At 28.1% G+C, this 25,391-nt stretch overlaps 2 protein-coding genes across 2 annotated transcripts in view; both read left to right on the top strand.

The window, feature by feature from the left end:
- The window catches only part of zzz3 (zinc finger, ZZ-type containing 3), a 65,215-nt gene extending 58,390 nt beyond the window's left edge, over positions 1 to 6,825 (top strand). Inside the window, exon 12 of the mRNA XM_071360676.1 lies at positions 4,118 to 6,825. Within this exon, the coding sequence (XP_071216777.1) occupies positions 4,118 to 4,262 (145 nt within the window). The 3' untranslated portion in view covers positions 4,263 to 6,825. The remainder of the gene's footprint in view (positions 1 to 4,117) is intronic.
- The window catches only part of LOC139550071 (ubiquitin carboxyl-terminal hydrolase 33-like), a 570,053-nt gene that overhangs the window by 141,177 nt on the left and 403,485 nt on the right, over positions 1 to 25,391 (top strand). The gene's annotated exons all lie outside the window — the stretch shown is intronic.

The following is a 25,391-nucleotide window of genomic DNA, read 5'->3' as shown; positions in this document are numbered from 1 at the left end:
AGGACTATGTATTGACTGAGGTCTGTTCAGTAACAGGACTATGTATTGACTGAGGTCTGTTCAGTAACAGGACTATGTATTGACTGAGGTCTGTTCTGTAACAGGACTATGTATTGACTGAGGTCTGTTCAGTAACAGGACTATGTATTGACTGAGGTCTGTTCAGTAACAGGACTATGTATTGACTGAGGTCTGTTCTGTAACAGGACTATGTATTGACTGAGGTCTGTTCAGTAACAGGACTATGTATTGACTGAGGTCTGTTCTGTAACAGGACTATGTATTGACTGAGGTCTGTTCAGTAAGAACCAAACAGGACTATGTATTGACTGAGGTCTGTTCAGTAACAGGACTATGTATTGACTGAGGTCTGTTCTGTAACAGGACTATGTATTGACTGAGGTCTGTTCAGTAACAGGACTATGTATTGACTGAGGTCTGTTCAGTAACAGGACTATGTATTGACTGAGGTCTGTTCAGTAACAGGACTATGTATTGACTGAGGTCTGTTCAGTAACAGGACTATGTATTGACTGAGGTCTGTTCAGTAACAGGACTATGTATTGACTGAGGTCTGTTCTGTAACAGGACTATGTATTGACTGAGGTCTGTTCAGTAACAGGACTATGTATTGACTGAGGTCTGTTCAGTAACAGGACTATGTATTGACTGAGGTCTGTTCAGTAACAGGACTATGTATTGACTGAGGTCTGTTCAGTAACAGGACTATGTATTGACTGAGGTCTGTTCAGTAACAGGACTATGTATTGACTGAGGTCTGTTCTGTAACAGGACTATGTATTGACTGAGGTCTGTTCTGTAGGTGCCAAACAGGACTATGTATTGACTAAGGTCTGTTCAGTAACAGGACTATGTATTGACTGAGGTCTGTTCAGTAACAGGACTATGTATTGACTGAGGTCTGTTCAGTAACAGGACTATGTATTGACTGAGGTCTGTTCTGTAACAGGACTATGTATTGACTGAGGTCTGTTCTGTAGGTGCCAAACAGGACTATGTATTGACTAAGGTCTGTTCAGTAGGTGCCAAACAGGACTAAACATTTTCAAACGTGAAAAATAAATAAATTGTGCTGGACATACAAAAGGCTCATACCAGAGTGCCAGAGTTTTGTTCCCAATATTTAGTTTTTGGCAACGCTTTATTTGAGGGGTACCTATACAGTCTTCATAAGATAAACTATACATAACCCGTTCATAAAAACTATGTAAGCATTCATGAAATGTGTTTGTTTGATCAAACCTTTTTTCAATGGTCATATTCTTTTAGATTTTTGTACTGAATGAAATGAAATGTACAGTTTGAAAAATGTCAAAATATGTATGTATTTCCCCTGCCTCTTCCTGTCCTCTCTTCCTGTTCCCTCTTCCTGTCCTCTCTTCCTGACCCCTCCTCCTGTCCTCTCTTCCTGTCCCCTCTTCCTGTCCCCTCTTCCTGTCCCCTCTTCCTGACCCCTCCTGTCCCTTCTTCCTGTCTTCTCTTCCTGTCCCCTCCTCCTGTCCCCTCCTCCTGTCCCCTCTTCCTGTCCCCTCCTCCTGTCCCCTCCTCCTGTCCCCTCTTCCTGTCCCCTCTTCCTGTCCCCTCTTCCTGTCCCCTCCTCCTGTCCCCTCTTCCTGTCCCCTCCTCCTGTCCCCTCTTCCTGTCCCCTCTTCCTGTCCCCTCTTCCTGTCCCCTCTTCCTGTCCCCTCTTCCTGTCCCCTCTTCCTGTCCCCTCCTCCTGTCCCCTCCTCCTGTCCCCTCTTCCTGTCCCCTCCTCCTGTCCCCTCTTCCTGTCCCCTCTTCCTGTCCCCTCTTCCTGTCCTCTTCCTGTCCTCTCTTCCTGACCCCTCCTGTCCCCTCCTCCTGTCCCCTCTTCCTGTCCCCTCTTCCTGTCCCCTCTTCCTGTCCCCTCTTCCTGTCCTCTTCCTGTCCTCTCTTCCTGACCCCTCTTCCTGTCCCCTCCTCCTGTCCCCTCTTCCTGTCCCCTCTTCCTGTCCCCTCTTCCTGTCCTCTTCCTGTCCTCTCTTCCTGTCCCCTCTTCCTGTCCCCTCCTCCTGTCCCCTCCTCCTGTCCCCTCCTCCTGTCCCCTCCTCCTGTCCCCTCTTCCTGACCCCTCCTGTCCCTTCTTCCTGTCTTCTCTTCCTGCCTCTCTTCCTGTCCCCTCTTCCTGACCCCTCCTCCTGTCCTCTCTTCCTGTCCCTTCTTCCTGTCTTCTCTTCCTGCCTCTCTTCCTGTCCCCTCTTCCTGACCCCTCCTCCTGTCCTCTCTTCCTGTCCTCTCTTCCTGTCCCCTCCTCCTGTCCCCTCTTCCTGTCCTCTTCCTGTCCTCTCTTCCTGACCCCTCCTCCTGACCCCTCTTCCTGACTCTCTTCCTGACTCTCTTCCTGACTCTCTTCCTGACTCTCTTCCTGTCCCCTCTTCCTGTCCCCTCTTCCTGACCCCTCCTCCTGACCCCTCTTCCTGACCCTCTTCCTGTCCTCTCTTCCTGACCCCTCCTCCTGTCCCCTCTTCCTGTCCCCTCTTCCTGTCCCCTCTTCCTCTCCCCTCTTCCTGTCCTCTCTTCCTGTCCTCTGTTCATGACAGAGAGACACAGTCCTCTTTTCTATTGCTGTGTATTAAAGGTCTAATGCAGACTTTTTTTATTTCAATATCAAATCATTTCTTTACAATTAAGTACCAAACAGATTTTTTTATTTTTTTTTACAATTTTAATGAAAAAATAAATAATGCTTGTTAGTAAAGAGCAAAATCTCAAGTAAAAAAATGTGCAAGGGCTGTCTGGGAGTGGTCTGAGGGGGAGGGGGAAACTGAAAACTAACTGTTATTGGCAGAGAGGTTTGGAACTCACTTTCTTACTGGTCTATTAACTAATTCACTGCCTGGTGATGTCGAAACTCCATCCCACCAAAACAGAATGACATTTCAGGCGGACTCTTCTTTTGTTTGTTTTTACCTTTATTTAACTAGGCAAGTCAGTTAAGAACAAATTCTTATTTTACAATGACGGCCTACCCCGGCCAAACCCTCCCCTAATAACCCAGACGACGCTGGGCCAATTAACAGCTCTTAGATTTCCAAACAGCTCTGACAGATTGACAAACAGCTCTAACAGATTTACAAACAGCTCTTACAGATTTACAAACAGCTCTTACAGATTGACAAACAGCTCTGACAGATTGACAAACAGCTCTGACAGATTTACAAACAGCTCTTACAGATTTACAAACAGCTCTTACAGATTTACAAACAGCTCTTACAGATTTACAAACAGCTCTTACAGATTTACAAACAGCTCTGACAGATTTACAAACAGCTCTTACAGATTTACAAACAGCTCTAACAGATTTACAAACAGCTCTGACAGATTGACAAACAGCTCTGACAGATTGACAAACAGCTCTGACAGATTGACAAACAGCTCTTACAGATTTACAAACAGCTCTAACAGATTTACAAACAGCTCTGACAGATATACAAACAGCTCTGACAGATTTACAAACAGCTCTGACAGATTTACAAACAGCTCTTACAGATTTACAAACAGCTCTAACAGATTTACAAACAGCTCTGACAGATTTACAAACAGCTCTGACAGATTTACAAACAGCTCTGACAGATTTACAAACAGCTCTTACAGATTTACAAACAGCTCTAACAGATTTACAAACAGCTCTGACAGATTTACAAACAGCTCTGACAGATTTACAAACAGCTCTGACAGATTTACAAACAGCTCTGACAGATTTACAAACAGCTCTGACAGATTTACAAACAGCTCTGACAGATTTACAAACAGCTCTGACAGATTTACAAACAGCTCTGACAGATTTACAAACAGCTCTGACAGATATACAAACAGCTCTTACACATGATCATAATTTTCACAATTTCACAGTATTATTCCATCCTCATAGTGTGAAAATATATTTCAAATACAGGAAAAACACGTTTTTGACTGCATTGGGCCTTTAAGAACAAGTCTACCTTCCTACACTTTTTCTAATGGCCGTTTATGAACCTACACATTAGCAGCCTTGTTGCGTATGTCGTAGATAACTTTTAACAGTTTCAGTGGTTATTTATTAACCTCTTAACCCCTTGTTTGTCCCCTCCTCCAGCCTGTACAAGACTGAGAGCCACATGCCAGACCACCATCTGGAGCCTGTCCATCATCATGAGACCTTCCTAGACAGGGACTACTGTCTGGCTCAGACCCCTGGATATAACTACCTGGACCCCAACTACTACCCTGCTAACAGATGATGGGGGGCCACAGACTGGCCCCTAAACTCCAGCCTATGCCTCAGCCCAGGGGCCACAGTTTTAGTTACACCGAAGGGTCCCTAGCATCCAGGTCCCAGGGACCACAGTTTCAGCCCAGGGGCCACAGTCACCCAGCCTCAGCCCACACAGCTAGCCTCAGTCAGCTAGCCTACGACAGCTAGCCTCCAGATCCCAGGGACCACAGTCACCCAGCCTCAGCCCACACAGCTAGCCTACTACGACAGCTAGCCTACTACGACTGCTAGCCTCCAGATCCCAGGGGCCACAGTCACCCAGCCTCAGCCCACACGGCTAGCCTCAGTCAGCTAGCCTACGACAGCTAGCCTCCAGATCCCAGGGGTCACAGTTTCAGCTACACCCCAGCGGCCCTTAGCCCCAGACTCAACCTACAGCAGCAACAAACTGGTAGTGTGTGGCTCATGGCGCTGTCTCTCAGACCCGAATCTTGACCGGTCTCACACCAGCTACTCTGCTCACCCCGCCCTGCTAGCCCAGCAGACTGGCAGGAATCCCATTCTGACGGTGGTGGTGGTGGTGGTGGGGGGAGGTGAAACTGGCTGCACCGCAGACTCCATTTTGGCTCAAAGAAGAGGTCTGGGACACGCTCACTTCTCTGACCGGTTACCATGAACACCAACAAACTGAATAAGTCTCTGAAAAATATACTAAAAAAATAACACTATAAAAACAAAACAATATGAAAAATGCACACCGACATTCCTGACCGCCAAGAAAGACTCAAGGAGGGCCATCCTCTTCCTCCTCTTCCTCATACCGCTGTGTGCTGCTTGTTAACCTGGGGTGTAGAAGTGCTGGGGTGTGTTGATGGTAGTGTGGTGGTCTGGTTGATGAGTGAATATGTTCCTAGATAGATAGATATCTGTCATTGAGTATTTCTGGTGAATCAAGCCTCTTCTGTTGTGAACTGGGGGCGGGGTTGAGAAAGGAGCTTGATGCCGATGAGAGGCGTGTCTTTCATTCCTACTAGGTTTTAAACCAATCAGAAGACAGGCGTTTTCTGATGTAACCCACACAGCGGGTGTTGTCATGGTAATGGACCCTGACACACCTCCACCTTCACGTTTCCATAGAGATAATGTCAGCCAGCAGCTAGTCACCTCTCTCTCTCTCCTTCTCTCCTCTTCCCCCTCACCTCTCTTCTCTTCCCCCTCTCTCTCCTCTCTTCTCTTCCCCCTCACCTCTCTCTTCCCCCTCTCTCTCCTCTCTTCTCTTCCCCCTCACCTCTCTCTCTCCTCTCTCTTTCCCCCTCTCTCTCTCCTCTCTCTTTCCCCCTCTCTCTCTCCTCTCTTCTCTTCCCCCTCACCTCTCTCTCTCCTCTCTCTTTCCCCCTCTCTCTCGCCTCTAAAATCTGTTCAGTCACCAACAGAGAAGCACTAGAGAGCTGATGAAGACTTGTGAAACTTAAACTTGTGATGAAAAATGAAAATATATTGTTTTTCTTTTCAATGTGTTTGATGCTGTTGTTTGATCAGGTGGTTGATCACGTGCAGTCAGTATAATAATAATAGCCCAGTGGTAACTACGACGACAACGTAAAGCTAGTTGCCGTCTGTGGGACATTTTATTTGTTTGATGAATCAATCACACCTCTGAACCCCTGGCCTGGAACCTTGACCTTCAACCCCTGATCTCTATTCAACTGCCCCATCAGCAATCCTCTAGATAAGGGGTAGACCACCCCTGTTTCAGAAGTACTGCGGGTACTGCAGGTATTCTGTTCCAACGAGGGTACCACACCTGACCAACTGAGCTAATTGATCAGTTGAGTGATTTGCCTAAATTCAACACACCTGCTATTCCCAGGTCGGTTAAATCAAAAACATGAAGTGGCTCCAGGACCGGGGTCGCCTACCCTTGTTTTAGATCCTCTGAGTCCGGGTTATCCAAACACGGTCCTGGGTGTTCCAGGTCGGTTAAATCAAAAACATGAAGTGGCTCCAGGACCGGGGTCGCCTACCCTTGTTTTAGATCCTCTGAGTCCGGGTTATCCAAACATGGTCCTGGGTGTTCCAGGTCGGTTAAATCAAAAACATGAAGTGGCTCCAGGACCGGGGTCGCCTACCCTTGTTTTAGATCATCTGAGTCCGGGTTATCCAAACACGGTCCTGGGGGCCCGTTTTGGTTGTTGTCCACTACACAGCTGATTGAAGTAACCAACTCATCGTCAAGCTTCGATTCTTTTTAATCAGCTGTGTAGTGGTAGGACAACACCCAAAACGTTGTTGCCCCAGGGCCGAGTTTGTGAAACCCTGCTGTAAAGTTAGCCTGTCTTGCCTAAACGTCCCAATTTAAAAGATTGTATTTTTTTTTAAACAAGACACGACTGGAGGAGGTGGTGATTCGGTTGATTTTGTGACGGTGGAAATCTCTCACCCACGTTATTTTATACACACATTTTGTTGTCCTTAATTGAGTAGACGCCCACTACCCACCATGCCCTGCTTCAATAACTGTGTATAACAGTATGTTCTTAACTGCTAGAGGATATCTGTGGAAATAAAAGTATGTGAATAGTAATCTATATCCTTAGTCCTCTGTTATTCTGTGGCTTTGTTATTGCTGCCTCCAGTATATTATAATATATTATAGTATGCTGTGGTTGGCTCATTTGTGACCAAAAGCCATGTTGACCTGATTCATGTGATTCAATGTATCAGAGAATCTTTATTCCCTTTTAATAAAATATCACAAGTATTAATAATTGTTTTATTTAAACCTATAATTTGGCAGGGAGTCATGTTGAGAGTGAAACCGATGTTTCTTGTACAAATGAGCTTTATAATTACAAAGATACACACATCAAATACAAATCTGAAACGCAAAACAGTAATACAAAACAAGTTCATAGAAAATAAACACATTGTTCAGTAAGGAAGCCTGGTGGCAGTGGTGGCTTAGACTGATGGGTTTTCTGGACCCACACGGTGGTGCTGGTGGACCCACACGGTGGTGCTGGTGGCTTTGACTGATGGGCTTTCTGGACCCACACGGTGGTGCTGGTGGACCCACACGGTGGTGCTGGTGGCTTAGACTGATGGGCTTTCTGGACCCACACGGTGGCGCCGGTGGCTTAGACTGATGGGCTTTCTGGACCCACACGGTGGTGCTGGTGGCTTAGACTGATGGGTTTTCTGGACCCACACGGTGGTGCTGGTGGCTTAGACTGATGGGCTTTCTGGACCCACACGGTGGTGCTGGTGGACCCACACGGTGGCGCCGGTGGCTTAGACTGATGGGCTTTCTGGACCCACACGGTGGTGCTGGTGGCTTAGACTGATGGGCTTTCTGGACCCACACGGTGGTGCTGGTGGACCCACACGGTGGTGCTGGTGGACCCACACGGTGGCGCCGGTGGCTTTGACTGACGGGCTTTCTGGACCCACACGGTGGTGCTGGTGGACCCACACGGTGGTGCTGGTGGCTTAGACTGATGGGCTTTCTGGACCCACACGGTGGTGCTGGTGGACCCACACGGTGGCGCTGGTGGCTTAGACTGATGTGCTTTCTGGACCCACACGGATAGTGTGAGGTTATTTATACAAATATATTTTGTTTCAGCAAGATTTCTATCTACTCACTGTTACTTAGTAGGCATCATTAATATTGGTTAATCAATTAGTCATTATATCGGTTAATCAATTAGTCATTATATTGGTTAATTTATTAGTCATTATATTGGTTAATCTATTAGTCATTATATCGGTTAATCAATTAGTCATTATATTGGTTAATTTATTAGTCATTATACTGGTTAATCTATTAGTCATTATATTGGTTAATCTATTAGTCATTATATTGGTTAATCTATTAGTCATTATATTGGTTAATCTATTAGTTATTATATTGGTTAATCAATTAGTCATTATATTGGTTAATCTATTAGTCATTATATTGGTTAATCTATTAGTCATTATATTGGTTAATCTATTAGTCATTATATTGGTTAATCTATTAGTTATTATATTGGTTAATCTATTAGTCATTATATTGGTTAATCTATTAGTCATTATATTGGTTAATCTATTAGTCATTATATTGGTTAATCTATTAGTCATTATATTGGTTAATTTATTAGTCATTATATTGGTTAATCTATTAGTCATTATATTGGTTAATCAATTAGTCATTATATTGGTTAATTTATTAGTCATTATATTGGTTAATCTATTAGTCATTATATTGGTTAATCTATTAGTCATTATATTGGTTAATCTATTAGTCATTATATTGGTTAATCTATTAGTTATTATATTGGTTAATCTATTAGTCATTATATTTGTTAATTTATTAGTCATTATATTGGTTAATCTATTAGTCATTATATTGGTTAATCTATTAGTCATTATATTGGTTAATTTATTAGTCATTATATTGGTTAATCTATTAGTTATTATATTGGTTAATTTATTAGTCATTATATTGGTTAATATATTAGTCATTATATTGGTTAATTTATTAGTCATTATATTGGTTAATCTATTAGTCATTATATTGGTTAATCTATTAGTCATTATATTGGTTAATTTATTAGTCATTATATTGGTTAATCTATTAGTTATTATATTGGTTAATTTATTAGTCATATTGGTTAATTTATTAGTCATTATATTGGTTAATCTATTAGTCATTATATTGGTTAATCTATTAGTCATTATATTGGTTAATTTATTAGTCATTATATTGGTTAATTTATTAGTCATTATATTGGTTAATCTATTAGTCATTATATTGGTTAATCTATTAGTCATTATATTGGTTAATCTATTAGTCATTATATTGGTTAATTTATTAGTTATTATATTGGTTAATTTATTAGTCATTATATTGGTTAATCTATTAGTCATTATATTGGTTAATCTATTAGTCATTATATTGGTTAATTTATTAGTCATTAATATTGGTTAATTTATTAGTCATTATATTGGTTAATCTATTAGTTATTATATTGGTTAATCTATTAGTCATTATATTGGTTAATCTATTAGTCATTATATTGGTTAATTTATTAGTCATTAATATTGGTTAATCTATTAGTCATTATATTGGTTAATCTATTAGTCATTATATTGGTTAATCTATTAGTCATTATATTGGTTAATCTATTAGTCATTATATTGATTAATCTATTAGTCATTATATCGGTTAATCTATTAGTCATTATATTGGTTAATTTATTAGTTATTATATTGGTTAATTTATTAGTCATTATATTGGTTAATTTATTAGTTATTATATTGGTTAATTTATTAGTCATTATATTGGTTAATCTATTAGTCATTATATTGGTTAATCTATTAGTCATTATATTGGTTAATCTATTAGTCATTATATTGGTTAATCTATTAGTCATTATATTGGTTAATCTATTAGTCATTATATTGGTTAATTTATTAGTCATTATATTGGTTAATCTATTAGTCATTATATTGGTTAATCTATTAGTCATTATATTGGTTAATTTATTAGTCATTATATTGGTTAATCTATTAGTTATTATATTGGTTAATCAATTAGTTATTATATTGGTTAATCAATTAGGCATTATATTGGTTAATCTATTAGTTATTATATTGGTTAATCTATTAGTTATTATATTGGTTAATTTATTAGTCATTATATTGGTTAATCTATTAGTCATTATATTGGTTAATTTATTAGTCATTATATTGGTTAATCTATTAGTCATTATATTGGTTAATCTATTAGTCATTATATTGGTTAATCTATTAGTCATTATATTGGTTAATCTATTAGTCATTATATTGGTTAATCTATTAGTCATTATATTGGTTAATCTATTAGTCATTATATTGGTTAATCTATTAGTCATTATATTGGTTAATCTATTAGTCATTATATTGGTTAATCTATTAGTTATTATATTGGTTAATCTATTAGTCATTATATTGGTTAATCTATTAGTCATTATATTGGTTAATCTATTAGTCATTATATTGGTTAATCTATTAGTCATTATATTGGTTAATCTATTAGTCATTATATTGGTTAATCTATTAGTTATTATATTGGTTAATCTATTAGTCATTATATTGGTTAATCTATTAGTCATTATATTGGTTAATCTATTAGTCATTATATTGGTTAATCTATTAGTCATTATATTGGTTAATCTATTAGTCATTATATTGGTTAATCTATTAGTTATTATATTGGTTAATCTATTAGTCATTATATTGGTTAATCTATTAGTCATTATATTGGTTAATCTATTAGTTATTATATTGGTTAATCTATTAGTCATTATATTGGTTAATCAATTAGTCATTATATTGGTTAATCTATTAGTCATTATATTGGTTAATCTATTAGTCATTATATTGGTTAATCTATTAGTCATTATATTGGTTAATCTATTAGTTATTATATTGGTTAATCTATTAGTCATTATATTGGTTAATCTATTAGTCATTATATTGGTTAATCTATTAGTCATTATATTGGTTAATCTATTAGTCATTATATTGGTTAATCTATTAGTCATTATATTGGTTAATCTATTAGTCATTATATTGGTTAATCTATTAGTCATTATATTGGTTAATCTATTAGTTATTATATTGGTTAATCTATTAGTTATTATATTGGTTAATCTATTAGTCATTATATTGGTTAATCTATTAGTCATTATATTGGTTAATCTATTAGTTATTATATTGGTTAATCTATTAGTCATTATATTGGTTAATCTATTAGTTATTATATTGGTTAATCTATTAGTTATTATATTGGTTAATCTATTAGTCATTATATTGGTTAATCTATTAGTCATTATATTGGTTAATCTATTAGTCATTATATTGGTTAATTTATTAGTCATTATATTGGTTAATCTATTAGTTATTATATTGGTTAATCTATTAGTCATTATATTGGTTAATCTATTAGTCATTATATTGGTTAATCTATTAGTTATTATATTGGTTAATCTATTAGTCATTATATTGGTTAATCTATTAGTTATTATATTGGTTAATCAATTAGGCATTATATTGGTTAATCTATTAGTCATTATATTGGTTAATTTATTAGTCATTATATTGGTTAATCTATTAGTCATTATATTGGTTAATCAATTAGTCATTATATTGGTTAATCTATTAGTCATTATATTGGTTAATCTATTAGTCATTATATTGGTTAATCTATTAGTCATTATATTGGTTAATCTATTAGTTATTATATTGGTTAATCTATTAGTCATTATATTGGTTAATCTATTAGTTATTATATTGGTTAATCAATTAGGCATTATATTGGTTAATCTATTAGTCATTATATTGGTTAATTTATTAGTCATTATATTGGTTAATCTATTAGTCATTATATTGGTTAATCAATTAGTCATTATATTGGTTAATCTATTAGTCATTATATTGGTTAATCTATTAGTCATTATATTGGTTAATCTATTAGTCATTATATTGGTTAATCTATTAGTCATTATATTGGTTAATCTATTAGTCATTATATTGGTTAATTTATTAGTCATTATATTGGTTAATCTATTAGTCATTATATTGGTTAATCAATTAGTCATTATATTGGTTAATCTATTAGTCATTATATTGGTTAATCTATTAGTCATTATATTGGTTAATCTATTAGTCATTATATTGGTTAATCTATTAGTCATTATATTGGTTAATCTATTAGTCATTATATTGGTTAATTTATTAGTTATTATATTGGTTAATCTATTAGTCATTATATTGGTTAATTTATTAGTCATTATATTGGTTAATCTATTAGTCATTATATTGGTTAATCTATTAGTCATTATATTGGTTAATCTATTAGTCATTATATTGGTTAATCTATTAGTCATTATATTGGTTAATCTATTAGTCATTATATTGGTTAATTTATTAGTCATTATATTGGTTAATCTATTAGTTATTATATTGGTTAATCTATTAGTCATTATATTGGTTAATCTATTAGTCATTATATTGGTTAATCTATTAGTCATTATATTGGTTAATCTATTAGTCATTATATTGGTTAATCTATTAGTCATTATATTGGTTAATCTATTAGTCATTATATTGGTTAATCTATTAGTCATTATATTGGTTAATCTATTAGTTATTATATTGGTTAATCTATTAGTCATTATATTGGTTAATTTATTAGTCATTATATTGGTTAATTTATTAGTCATTATATTGGTTAATTTATTAGTCATTATATTGGTTAATTTATTAGTCATTATATTGGTTAATCTATTAGTCATTATATTGGTTAATCTATTAGTCATTATATTGGTTAATCTATTAGTTATTATATTGGTTAATCTATTAGTCATTATATTGGTTAATCTATTAGTCATTATATTGGTTAATCTATTAGTCATTATATTGGTTAATTTATTAGTCATTATATTGGTTAATTTATTAGTCATTATATTGGTTAATTTATTAGTCATTATATTGGTTAATTTATTAGTCATTATATTGGTTAATCTATTAGTCATTATATTGGTTAATCTATTAGTCATTATATTGGTTAATCTATTAGTTATTATATTGGTTAATCTATTAGTCATTATATTGGTTAATCTATTAGTCATTATATTGGTTAATCTATTAGTCATTATATTGGTTAATCTATTAGTCATTATATTGGTTAATCTATTAGTCATTATATTGGTTAATCTATTAGTTATTATATTGGTTAATCTATTAGTCATTATATTGGTTAATTTATTAGTCATTATATTGGTTAATTTATTAGTCATTATATTGGTTAATTTATTAGTCATTATATTGGTTAATTTATTAGTCATTATATTGGTTAATTTATTAGTCATTATATTGGTTAATCTATTAGTCATTATATTGGTTAATCTATTAGTCATTATATTGGTTAATCTATTAGTTATTATATTGGTTAATCTATTAGTCATTATATTGGTTAATCTATTAGTCATTATATTGGTTAATTTATTAGTCATTATATTGGTTAATCTATTAGTCATTATATTGGTTAATCTATTAGTCATTATATTGGTTAATCTATTAGTCATTATATTGGTTAATCTATTAGTCATTATATTGGTTAATCTATTAGTCATTATATTGGTTAATCTATTAGTTATTATATTGGTTAATCTATTAGTCATTATATTGGTTAATCTATTAGTCATTATATTGGTTAATCTATTAGTCATTATATTGGTTAATCTATTAGTCATTATATTGGTTAATCTATTAGTCATTATATTGGTTAATCTATTAGTCATTATATTGGTTAATCTATTAGTCATTATATTGGTTAATCTATTAGTTATTATATTGGTTAATCTATTAGTTATTATATTGGTTAATCTATTAGTCATTATATTGGTTAATCTATTAGTCATTATATTGGTTAATCTATTAGTTATTATATTGGTTAATCTATTAGTCATTATATTGGTTAATCTATTAGTTATTATATTGGTTAATCTATTAGTTATTATATTGGTTAATCTATTAGTCATTATATTGGTTAATCTATTAGTCATTATATTGGTTAATCTATTAGTCATTATATTGGTTAATTTATTAGTCATTATATTGGTTAATCTATTAGTTATTATATTGGTTAATCTATTAGTCATTATATTGGTTAATCTATTAGTCATTATATTGGTTAATCTATTAGTTATTATATTGGTTAATCTATTAGTCATTATATTGGTTAATCTATTAGTTATTATATTGGTTAATCAATTAGGCATTATATTGGTTAATCTATTAGTCATTATATTGGTTAATTTATTAGTCATTATATTGGTTAATCTATTAGTCATTATATTGGTTAATCAATTAGTCATTATATTGGTTAATCTATTAGTCATTATATTGGTTAATCTATTAGTCATTATATTGGTTAATCTATTAGTCATTATATTGGTTAATCTATTAGTCATTATATTGGTTAATCTATTAGTCATTATATTGGTTAATCTATTAGTTATTATATTGGTTAATCTATTAGTCATTATATTGGTTAATCTATTAGTCATTATATTGGTTAATCTATTAGTTATTATATTGGTTAATCTATTAGTCATTATATTGGTTAATCTATTAGTCATTATATTGGTTAATCTATTAGTCATTATATTGGTTAATTTATTAGTCATTATATTGGTTAATCTATTAGTTATTATATTGGTTAATCTATTAGTCATTATATTGGTTAATCTATTAGTCATTATATTGGTTAATCTATTAGTCATTATATTGGTTAATCTATTAGTCATTATATTGGTTAATCTATTAGTCATTATATTGGTTAATCTATTAGTCATTATATTGGTTAATCTATTAGTCATTATATTGGTTAATTTATTAGTCATTATATTGGTTAATTTATTAGTTATTATATTGGTTAATCTATTAGTCATTATATTGGTTAATCTATTAGTTATTATATTGGTTAATCTATTAGTCATTATATTGGTTAATCTATTAGTCATTATATTGGTTAATCTATTAGTTATTATATTGGTTAATCTATTAGTCATTATATTGGTTAATTTATTAGTCATTATATTGGTTAATTTATTAGTCATTATATTGGTTAATTTATTAGTCATTATATTGGTTAATCTATTAGTCATTATATTGGTTAATCTATTAGTTATTATATTGGTTAATCTATTAGTTATTATATTGGTTAATCTATTAGTTATTATATTGGTTAATCTATTAGTCATTATATTGGTTAATCTATTAGTCATTATATTGGTTAATCTATTAGTCATTATATTGGTTAATCTATTAGTCATTATATTGGTTAATCTATTAGTCATTATATTGGTTAATCTATTAGTCATTATATTGGTTAATCTATTAGTCATTATATTGGTTAATCTATTAGTCATTATATTGGTTAATCTATTAGTCATTATATTGGTTAATCTATTAGTCATTATATTGGTTAATCTATTAGTCATTATATTGGTTAATCTATTAGTCATTATATTGGTTAATCTATTAGTCATTATATTGGTTAATCTATTAGTCATTATATTGGTTAATCTATTAGTCATTATATTGGTTAATCTATTAGTCATTATATTGGTTAATCTATTAGTCATTATATTGGTTAATCTATTAGTTATTATATTGGTTAATTTATTAGTCATTATATTGGTTAATCTATTAGTCATTATATTGGTTAATCTATTAGTCATTATATTGGTTAATCTATTAGTCATTATATTGGTTAATTTATTAGTCATTATATTGGTTAATCTATTAGTCATTATATTGGTTAATCTATTAGTCATTATATTGGTTAATCTATTAGTCATTATATTGGTTAATCTATTAGTCATTATATTGGTTAATCTATTAGTTATTATATTGGTTAATTTATTAGTCATTATATTGGTTAATCTATTAGTCATTATATTGGTTAATCTATTAGTCATTATATTGGTTAATCTATTAGTCATTATATTGGTTAATTTATTAGTCATTATATTGGTTAATCTATTAGTCATTATATTGGTTAATCTATTAGTCATTATATTGGTTAATCTATTAGTCATTATATTGGTTAATCTATTAGTCATTATATTGGTTAATCTATTAGTCATTATATTGGTTAATCTATTAGTCATTATATTGGTTAATCTATTAGTCATTATATTGGTTAATCTATTAGTCATTATATTGGTTAATTTATTAGTCATTATATTGGTTAATTTATTAGTTATTATATTGGTTAATCTATTAGTCATTATATTGGTTAATCTATTAGTTATTATATTGGTTAATCTATTAGTCATTATATTGGTTAATCTATTAGTCATTATATTGGTTAATCTATTAGTTATTATATTGGTTAATCTATTAGTCATTATATTGGTTAATTTATTAGTCATTATATTGGTTAATTTATTAGTCATTATATTGGTTAATTTATTAGTCATTATATTGGTTAATTTATTAGTCATTATATTGGTTAATCTATTAGTCATTATATTGGTTAATCTATTAGTCATTATATTGGTTAATCTATTAGTCATTATATTGGTTAATTTATTAGTTATTATATTGGTTAATCTATTAGTTATTATATTGGTTAATTTATTAGTCATTATATTGGTTAATCTATTAGTCATTATATTGGTTAATCTATTAGTCATTATATTGGTTAATCTATTAGTCATTATATTGGTTAATTTATTAGTCATTATATTGGTTAATCTATTAGTCATTATATTGGTTAATCTATTAGTCATTATATTGGTTAATCTATTAGTCATTATATTGGTTAATCTATTAGTCATTATATTGGTTAATCTATTAGTCATTATATTGGTTAATCTATTAGTCATTATATTGGTTAATCTATTAGTCATTATATTGGTTAATCTATTAGTCATTATATTGGTTAATTTATTAGTCATTATATTGGTTAATTTATTAGTTATTATATTGGTTAATCTATTAGTCATTATATTGGTTAATCTATTAGTTATTATATTGGTTAATCTATTAGTCATTATATTGGTTAATCTATTAGTCATTATATTGGTTAATTTATTAGTCATTATATTGGTTAATCTATTAGTTATTATATTGGTTAATCTATTAGTCATTATATTGGTTAATCTATTAGTCATTATATTGGTTAATCTATTAGTTATTATATTGGTTAATCTATTAGTCATTATATTGGTTAATCTATTAGTTATTATATTGGTTAATCTATTAGGCATTATATTGGTTAATCTATTAGTCATTATATTGGTTAATTTATTAGTCATTATATTGGTTAATCTATTAGTCATTATATTGGTTAATCAATTAGTCATTATATTGGTTAATCTATTAGTCATTATATTGGTTAATCTATTAGTCATTATATTGGTTAATCTATTAGTCATTATATTGGTTAATCTATTAGTCATTATATTGGTTAATTTATTAGTCATTATATTGGTTAATCTATTAGTCATTATATTGGTTAATCAATTAGTCATTATATTGGTTAATCTATTAGTCATTATATTGGTTAATCTATTAGTCATTATATTGGTTAATCTATTAGTCATTATATTGGTTAATCTATTAGTCATTATATTGGTTAATTTATTAGTTATTATATTGGTTAATCTATTAGTCATTATATTGGTTAATTTATTAGTCATTATATTGGTTAATCTATTAGTCATTATATTGGTTAATCTATTAGTCATTATATTGGTTAATCTATTAGTCATTATATTGGTTAATCTATTAGTCATTATATTGGTTAATTTATTAGTCATTATATTGGTTAATCTATTAGTTATTATATTGGTTAATCTATTAGTCATTATATTGGTTAATCTATTAGTCATTATATTGGTTAATCTATTAGTCATTATATTGGTTAATCTATTAGTCATTATATTGGTTAATCTATTAGTCATTATATTGGTTAATCTATTAGTCATTATATTGGTTAATTTATTAGTCATTATATTGGTTAATTTATTAGTCATTATATTGGTTAATTTATTAGTCATTATATTGGTTAATTTATTAGTCATTATATTGGTTAATCTATTAGTCATTATATTGGTTAATCTATTAGTCATTATATTGGTTAATCTATTAGTTATTATATTGGTTAATCTATTAGTCATTATATTGGTTAAACTATTAGTCATTATATTGGTTAATCTATTAGTCATTATATTGGTTAATTTATTAGTCATTATATTGGTTAATCTATTAGTCATTATATTGGTTAATCTATTAGTCATTATATTGGTTAATCTATTAGTCATTATATTGGTTAATCTATTAGTCATTATATTGGTTAATCTATTAGTCATTATATTGGTTAATCTATTAGTCATTATATTGGTTAATCTATTAGTTATTATATTGGTTAATCTATTAGTCATTATATTGGTTAATCTATTAGTCATTATATTGGTTAATCTATTAGTCATTATATTGGTTAATCTATTAGTCATTATATTGGTTAATCTATTAGTCATTATATTGGTTAATCTATTAGTCATTATATTGGTTAATCTATTAGTCATTATATTGGTTAATCTATTAGTCATTATATTGGTTAATCTATTAGTCATTATATTGGTTAATCTATTAGTCATTATATTGGTTAATCTATTAGTCATTATATTGGTTAATCTATTAGTCATTATATTGGTTAATCTATTAGTCATTATATTGGTTAATTTATTAGTCATTATATTGGTTAATTTATTAGTCATTATATTGGTTAATTTATTAGTCATTATATTGGTTAATTTATTAGTCATTATATTGGTTAATCTATTAGTCATTATATTGGTTAATCTATTAGTCATTATATTGGTTAATCTATTAGTTATTATATTGGTTAATCTATTAGTCATTATATTGGTTAATCAATTAGTCATTATATTGGTTAATCTATTAGTCATTATATTGGTTAATCTATTAGTCATTATATTGGTTAATCTATTAGTCATTATATTGGTTAATCTATTAGTTATTATATTGGTTAAACTATTAGTCATTATATTGGTTAATCTATTAGTCATTATATTGGTTAATTTATTAGTCATTATATTGGTTAATCTATTAGTCATTATATTGGTTAATCTATTAGTCATTATATTGGTTAATCTATTAGTCATTATATTGGTTAATCTATTAGTCATTATATTGGTTAATCTATTAGTCATTATATTGGTTAATCTATTAGTCATTATATTGGTTAATTTATTAGTCATTATATTGGTTAATTTATTAGTTATTATATTGGTTAATCTATTAGTCATTATATTGGTTAATCTATTAGTCATTATATTGGTTAATCTATTAGTCATTATATTGGTTAATCTATTAGTCATTATATTGGTTAATCTATTAGTTATTATATTGGTTAATCTAGTCATTATATTGGTTAATTTATTAGTCATTATATTGGTTAATTTATTAGTCATTATATTGGTTAATTTATTAGTCATTATATTGGTTAATTTATTAGTCATTATATTGGTTAATCTATTAGTCATTATATTGGTTAATCTATTAGTCATTATATTGGTTAATCTATTAGTTATTATATTGGTTAATCTATTAGTCATTATATTGGTTAATCTATTAGTCATTATATTGGTTAATCTATTAGTCATTATATTGGTTAATCTATTAGTCATTATATTGGTTAATTTATTAGTCATTATATTGGTTAATCTATTAGTCATTATATTGGTTAATCTATTAGTCATTATATTGGTTAATCTATTAGTCATTATATTGGTTAATCTATTAGTCATTATATTGGTTAATCTATTAGTCATTATATTGGTTAATCTATTAGTCATTATATTGGTTAATCTATTAGTCATTATATTGGTTAATCTATTAGTTATTATATTGGTTAATCTATTAGTTATTATATTGGTTAATCTATTAGTCATTATATTGGTTAATCTATTAGTCATTATATTGGTTAATCTATTAGTTATTATATTGGTTAATCTATTAGTCATTATATTGGTTAATCTATTAGTTATTATATTGGTTAATCTATTAGTTATTATATTGGTTAATCTATTAGTCATTATATTGGTTAATCTATTAGTCATTATATTGGTTAATCTATTAGTCATTATATTGGTTAATTTATTAGTCATTATATTGGTTAATCTATTAGTTATTATATTGGTTAATCTATTAGTCATTATATTGGTTAATCTATTAGTCATTATATTGGTTAATCTATTAGTTATTATATTGGTTAATCTATTAGTCATTATATTGGTTAATCTATTAGTTATTATATTGGTTAATCAATTAGGCATTATATTGGTTAATCTATTAGTCATTATATTGGTTAATTTATTAGTCATTATATTGGTTAATCTATTAGTCATTATATTGGTTAATCAATTAGTCATTATATTGGTTAATCTATTAGTCATTATATTGGTTAATCTATTAGTCATTATATTGGTTAATCTATTAGTTATTATATTGGTTAATCTATTAGTCATTATATTGGTTAATCTATTAGTCATTATATTGGTTAATCTATTAGTCATTATATTGGTTAATCTATTAGTCATTATATTGGTTAATCTATTAGTCATTATATTGGTTAATCTATTAGTCATTATATTGGTTAATCTATTAGTCATTATATTGGTTAATCTATTAGTCATTATATTGGTTAATCTATTAGTCATTATATTGGTTAATCTATTAGTTATTATATTGGTTAATCTATTAGTTATTATATTGGTTAATCTATTAGTCATTATATTGGTTAATCTATTAGTCATTATATTGGTTAATCTATTAGTCATTATATTGGTTAATCTATTAGTTATTATATTGGTTAATCTATTAGTCATTATATTGGTTAATCTATTAGTTATTATATTGGTTAATCTATTAGTTATTATATTGGTTAATCTATTAGTCATTATATTGGTTAATCTATTAGTCATTATATTGGTTAATCTATTAGTCATTATATTGGTTAATTTATTAGTCATTATATTGGTTAATCTATTAGTTATTATATTGGTTAATCTATTAGTCATTATATTGGTTAATCTATTAGTCATTATATTGGTTAATCTATTAGTTATTATATTGGTTAATCTATTAGTCATTATATTGGTTAATCAATTAGGCATTATATTGGTTAATCTATTAGTCATTATATTGGTTAATCTATTAGTCATTATATTGGTTAATTTATTAGTCATTATATTGGTTAATCTATTAGTCATTATATTGGTTAATCAATTAGTCATTATATTGGTTAATCAATTAGTCATTATATTGGTTAATCTATTAGTCATTATATTGGTTAATCTATTAGTCATTATATTGGTTAATCTATTAGTCATTATATTGGTTAATCTATTAGTCATTATATTGGTTAATCTATTAGTCATTATATTGGTTAATTTATTAGTTATTATATTGGTTAATCTATTAGTCATTATATTGGTTAATTTATTAGTCATTATATTGGTTAATCTATTAGTCATTATATTGGTTAATCTATTAGTCATTATATTGGTTAATCTATTAGTCATTATATTGGTTAATCTATTAGTCATTATATTGGTTAATTTATTAGTCATTATATTGGTTAATCTATTAGTTATTATATTGGTTAATCTATTAGTCATTATATTGGTTAATCTATTAGTCATTATATTGGTTAATCTATTAGTCATTATATTGGTTAATCTATTAGTCATTATATTGGTTAATCTATTAGGCATTATATTGGTTAATCTATTAGTCATTATATTGGTTAATTTATTAGTCATTATATTGGTTAATTTATTAGTTATTATATTGGTTAATCTATTAGTCATTATATTGGTTAATCTATTAGTTATTATATTGGTTAATCTATTAGTCATTATATTGGTTAATCTATTAGTCATTATATTGGTTAATCTATTAGTTATTATATTGGTTAATCTATTAGTCATTATATTGGTTAATTTATTAGTCATTATATTGGTTAATTTATTAGTCATTATATTGGTTAATTTATTAGTCATTATATTGGTTAATTTATTAGTCATTATATTGGTTAATCTATTAGTCATTATATTGGTTAATCTATTAGTCATTATATTGGTTAATCTATTAGTCATTATATTGGTTAATCTATTAGTCATTATATTGGTTAATCTATTAGTCATTATATTGGTTAATCTATTAGTTATTATATTGGTTAATCTATTAGTCATTATATTGGTTAATCTATTAGTCATTATATTGGTTAATCTATTAGTCATTATATTGATTAATCTATTAGTCATTATATTGGTTAATCTATTAGTCATTATATTGGTTAATCTATTAGTCATTATATTGGTTAATTTATTAGTCATTATATTGGTTAATCTATTAGTCATTATATTGGTTAATCTATTAGTCATTATATTGGTTAATCTATTAGTCATTATATTGGTTAATCTATTAGTCATTATATTGGTTAATCTATTAGTCATTATATTGGTTAATCTATTAGTCATTATATTGGTTAATCTATTAGTTATTATATTGGTTAATCTATTAGTCATTATATTGGTTAATCTATTAGTTATTATATTGGTTAATCTATTAGTCATTATATTGGTTAATCTATTAGTCATTATATTGGTTAATTTATTAGTCATTATATTGGTTAATCTATTAGTCATTATATTGGTTAATCTATTAGTCATTATATTGGTTAATCTATTAGTCATTATATTGGTTAATCTATTAGTTATTATATTGGTTAATCTATTAGTCATTATATTGGTTAATCTATTAGTTATTATATTGGTTAATCTATTAGTCATTATATTGGTTAATCTATTAGTCATTATATTGGTTAATTTATTAGTCATTATATTGGTTAATCTATTAGTCATTATATTGGTTAATCTATTAGTCATTATATTGGTTAATCTATTAGTCATTATATTGGTTAATCTATTAGTCATTATATTGGTTAATCTATTAGTCATTATATTGGTTAATCTATTAGTTATTATATTGGTTAATCTATTAGTCATTATATTGGTTAATCTATTAGTCATTATATTGGTTAATCTATTAGTCATTATATTGGTTAATTTATTAGTCATTATATTGGTTAATCTATTAGTTATTATATTGGTTAATCTATTAGTCATTATATTGGTTAATCTATTAGTCATTATATTGGTTAATCTATTAGTCATTATATTGGTTAATCTATTAGTCATTATATTGGTTAATCTATTAGTCATTATATTGGTTAATCTATTAGTCATTATATTGGTTAATTTATTAGTCATTATATTGGTTAATTTATTAGTTATTATATTGGTTAATCTATTAGTCATTATATTGGTTAATCTATTAGTTATTATATTGGTTAATCTATTAGTCATTATATTGGTTAATCTATTAGTCATTATATTGGTTAATCTATTAGTTATTATATTGGTTAATCTATTAGTCATTATATTGGTTAATTTATTAGTCATTATATTGGTTAATTTATTAGTCATTATATTGGTTAATTTATTAGTCATTATATTGGTTAATTTATTAGTCATTATATTGGTTAATCTATTAGTCATTATATTGGTTAATCTATTAGTCATTATATTGGTTAATCTATTAGTCATTATATTGGTTAATCTATTAGTCATTATATTGGTTAATCTATTAGTCATTATATTGGTTAATCTATTAGTTATTATATTGGTTAATCTATTAGTCATTATATTGGTTAATCTATTAGTCATTATATTGGTTAATCTATTAGTCATTATATTGATTAATCTATTAGTCATTATATTGGTTAATCTATTAGTCATTATATTGGTTAATCTATTAGTCATTATATTGGTTAATCTATTAGTCATTATATTGGTTAATCTATTAGTCATTATATTGGTTAATCTATTAGTCATTATATTGGTTAATCTACTAGTCATTATATTGGTTAATCTATTAGTCATTATATTGGTTAATCTATTAGTCATTATATTGGTTAATCTATTAGTCATTATATTGGTTAATCTATTAGTTATTATATTGGTTAATCTATTAGTCATTATATTGGTTAATCTATTAGTTATTATATTGGTTAATCTATTAGTCATTATATTGGTTAATCTATTAGTCATTATATTGGTTAATTTATTAGTCATTATATTGGTTAATCTATTAGTCATTATATTGGTTAATCTATTAGTCATTATATTGGTTAATCTATTAGTCATTATATTGGTTAATCTATTAGTTATTATATTGGTTAATCTATTAGTCATTATATTGGTTAATCTATTAGTTATTATATTGGTTAATCTATTAGTCATTATATTGGTTAATCTATTAGTCATTATATTGGTTAATTTATTAGTCATTATATTGGTTAATCTATTAGTCATTATATTGGTTAATCTATTAGTCATTATATTGGTTAATCTATTAGTCATTATATTGGTTAATCTATTAGTCATTATATTGGTTAATCTATTAGTCATTATATTGGTTAATCTATTAGTCATTATATTGGTTAATCTATTAGTCATTATATTGGTTAATCTATTAGTTATTATATTGGTTAATCTATTAGTCATTATATTGGTTAATCTATTAGTCATTATATTGGTTAATCTATTAGTCATTATATTGGTTAATCTATTAGTTATTATATTGGTTAATCTATTAGTCATTATATTGGTTAATCTATTAGTCATTATATTGGTTAATCTATTAGTTATTATATTGGTTAATCTATTAGTCATTATATTGGTTAATCTATTAGTCATTATATTGGTTAATCTATTAGTTATTATATTGGTTAATCTATTAGTCATTATATTGGTTAATCTATTAGTTATTATATTGGTTAATCTATTAGTTATTATATTGGTTAATCTATTAGTTATTATATTGGTTAATCAATTAGGCATTATATTGGTTAATCTATTAGTCATTATATTGGTTAATTTATTAGTCATTATATTGGTTAATCTATTAGTCATTATATTGGTTAATCAATTAGTCATTATATTGGTTAATCTATTAGTCATTATATTGGTTAATCTATTAGTCATTATATTGGTTAATCTATTAGTCATTATATTGGTTAATCTATTAGTCATTATATTGGTTAATCTATTAGTCATTATATTGGTTAATTTATTAGTCATTATATTGGTTAATCTATTAGTCATTATATTGGTTAATCAATTAGTCATTATATTGGTTAATCTATTAGTCATTATATTGGTTAATCTATTAGTCATTATATTGGTTAATCTATTAGTCATTATATTGGTTAATCTATTAGTTATTATATTGGTTAATCTATTAGTCATTATATTGGTTAATTTATTAGTCATTATATTGGTTAATTTATTAGTCATTATATTGGTTAATTTATTAGTCATTATATTGGTTAATTTATTAGTCATTATATTGGTTAATCTATTAGTCATTATATTGGTTAATCTATTAGTCATTATATTGGTTAATCTATTAGTCATTATATTGGTTAATTTATTAGTTATTATATTGGTTAATCTATTAG

Source organism: Salvelinus alpinus, chromosome 23, assembly GCF_045679555.1.
Source record: "Salvelinus alpinus chromosome 23, SLU_Salpinus.1, whole genome shotgun sequence".
Taxonomy (NCBI): Eukaryota; Metazoa; Chordata; class Actinopteri; order Salmoniformes; family Salmonidae; genus Salvelinus; species Salvelinus alpinus.
The sequence above is the reverse complement of the archived record's forward strand: the minus strand, read 5'-3'. Positions and strand labels throughout refer to the sequence as shown.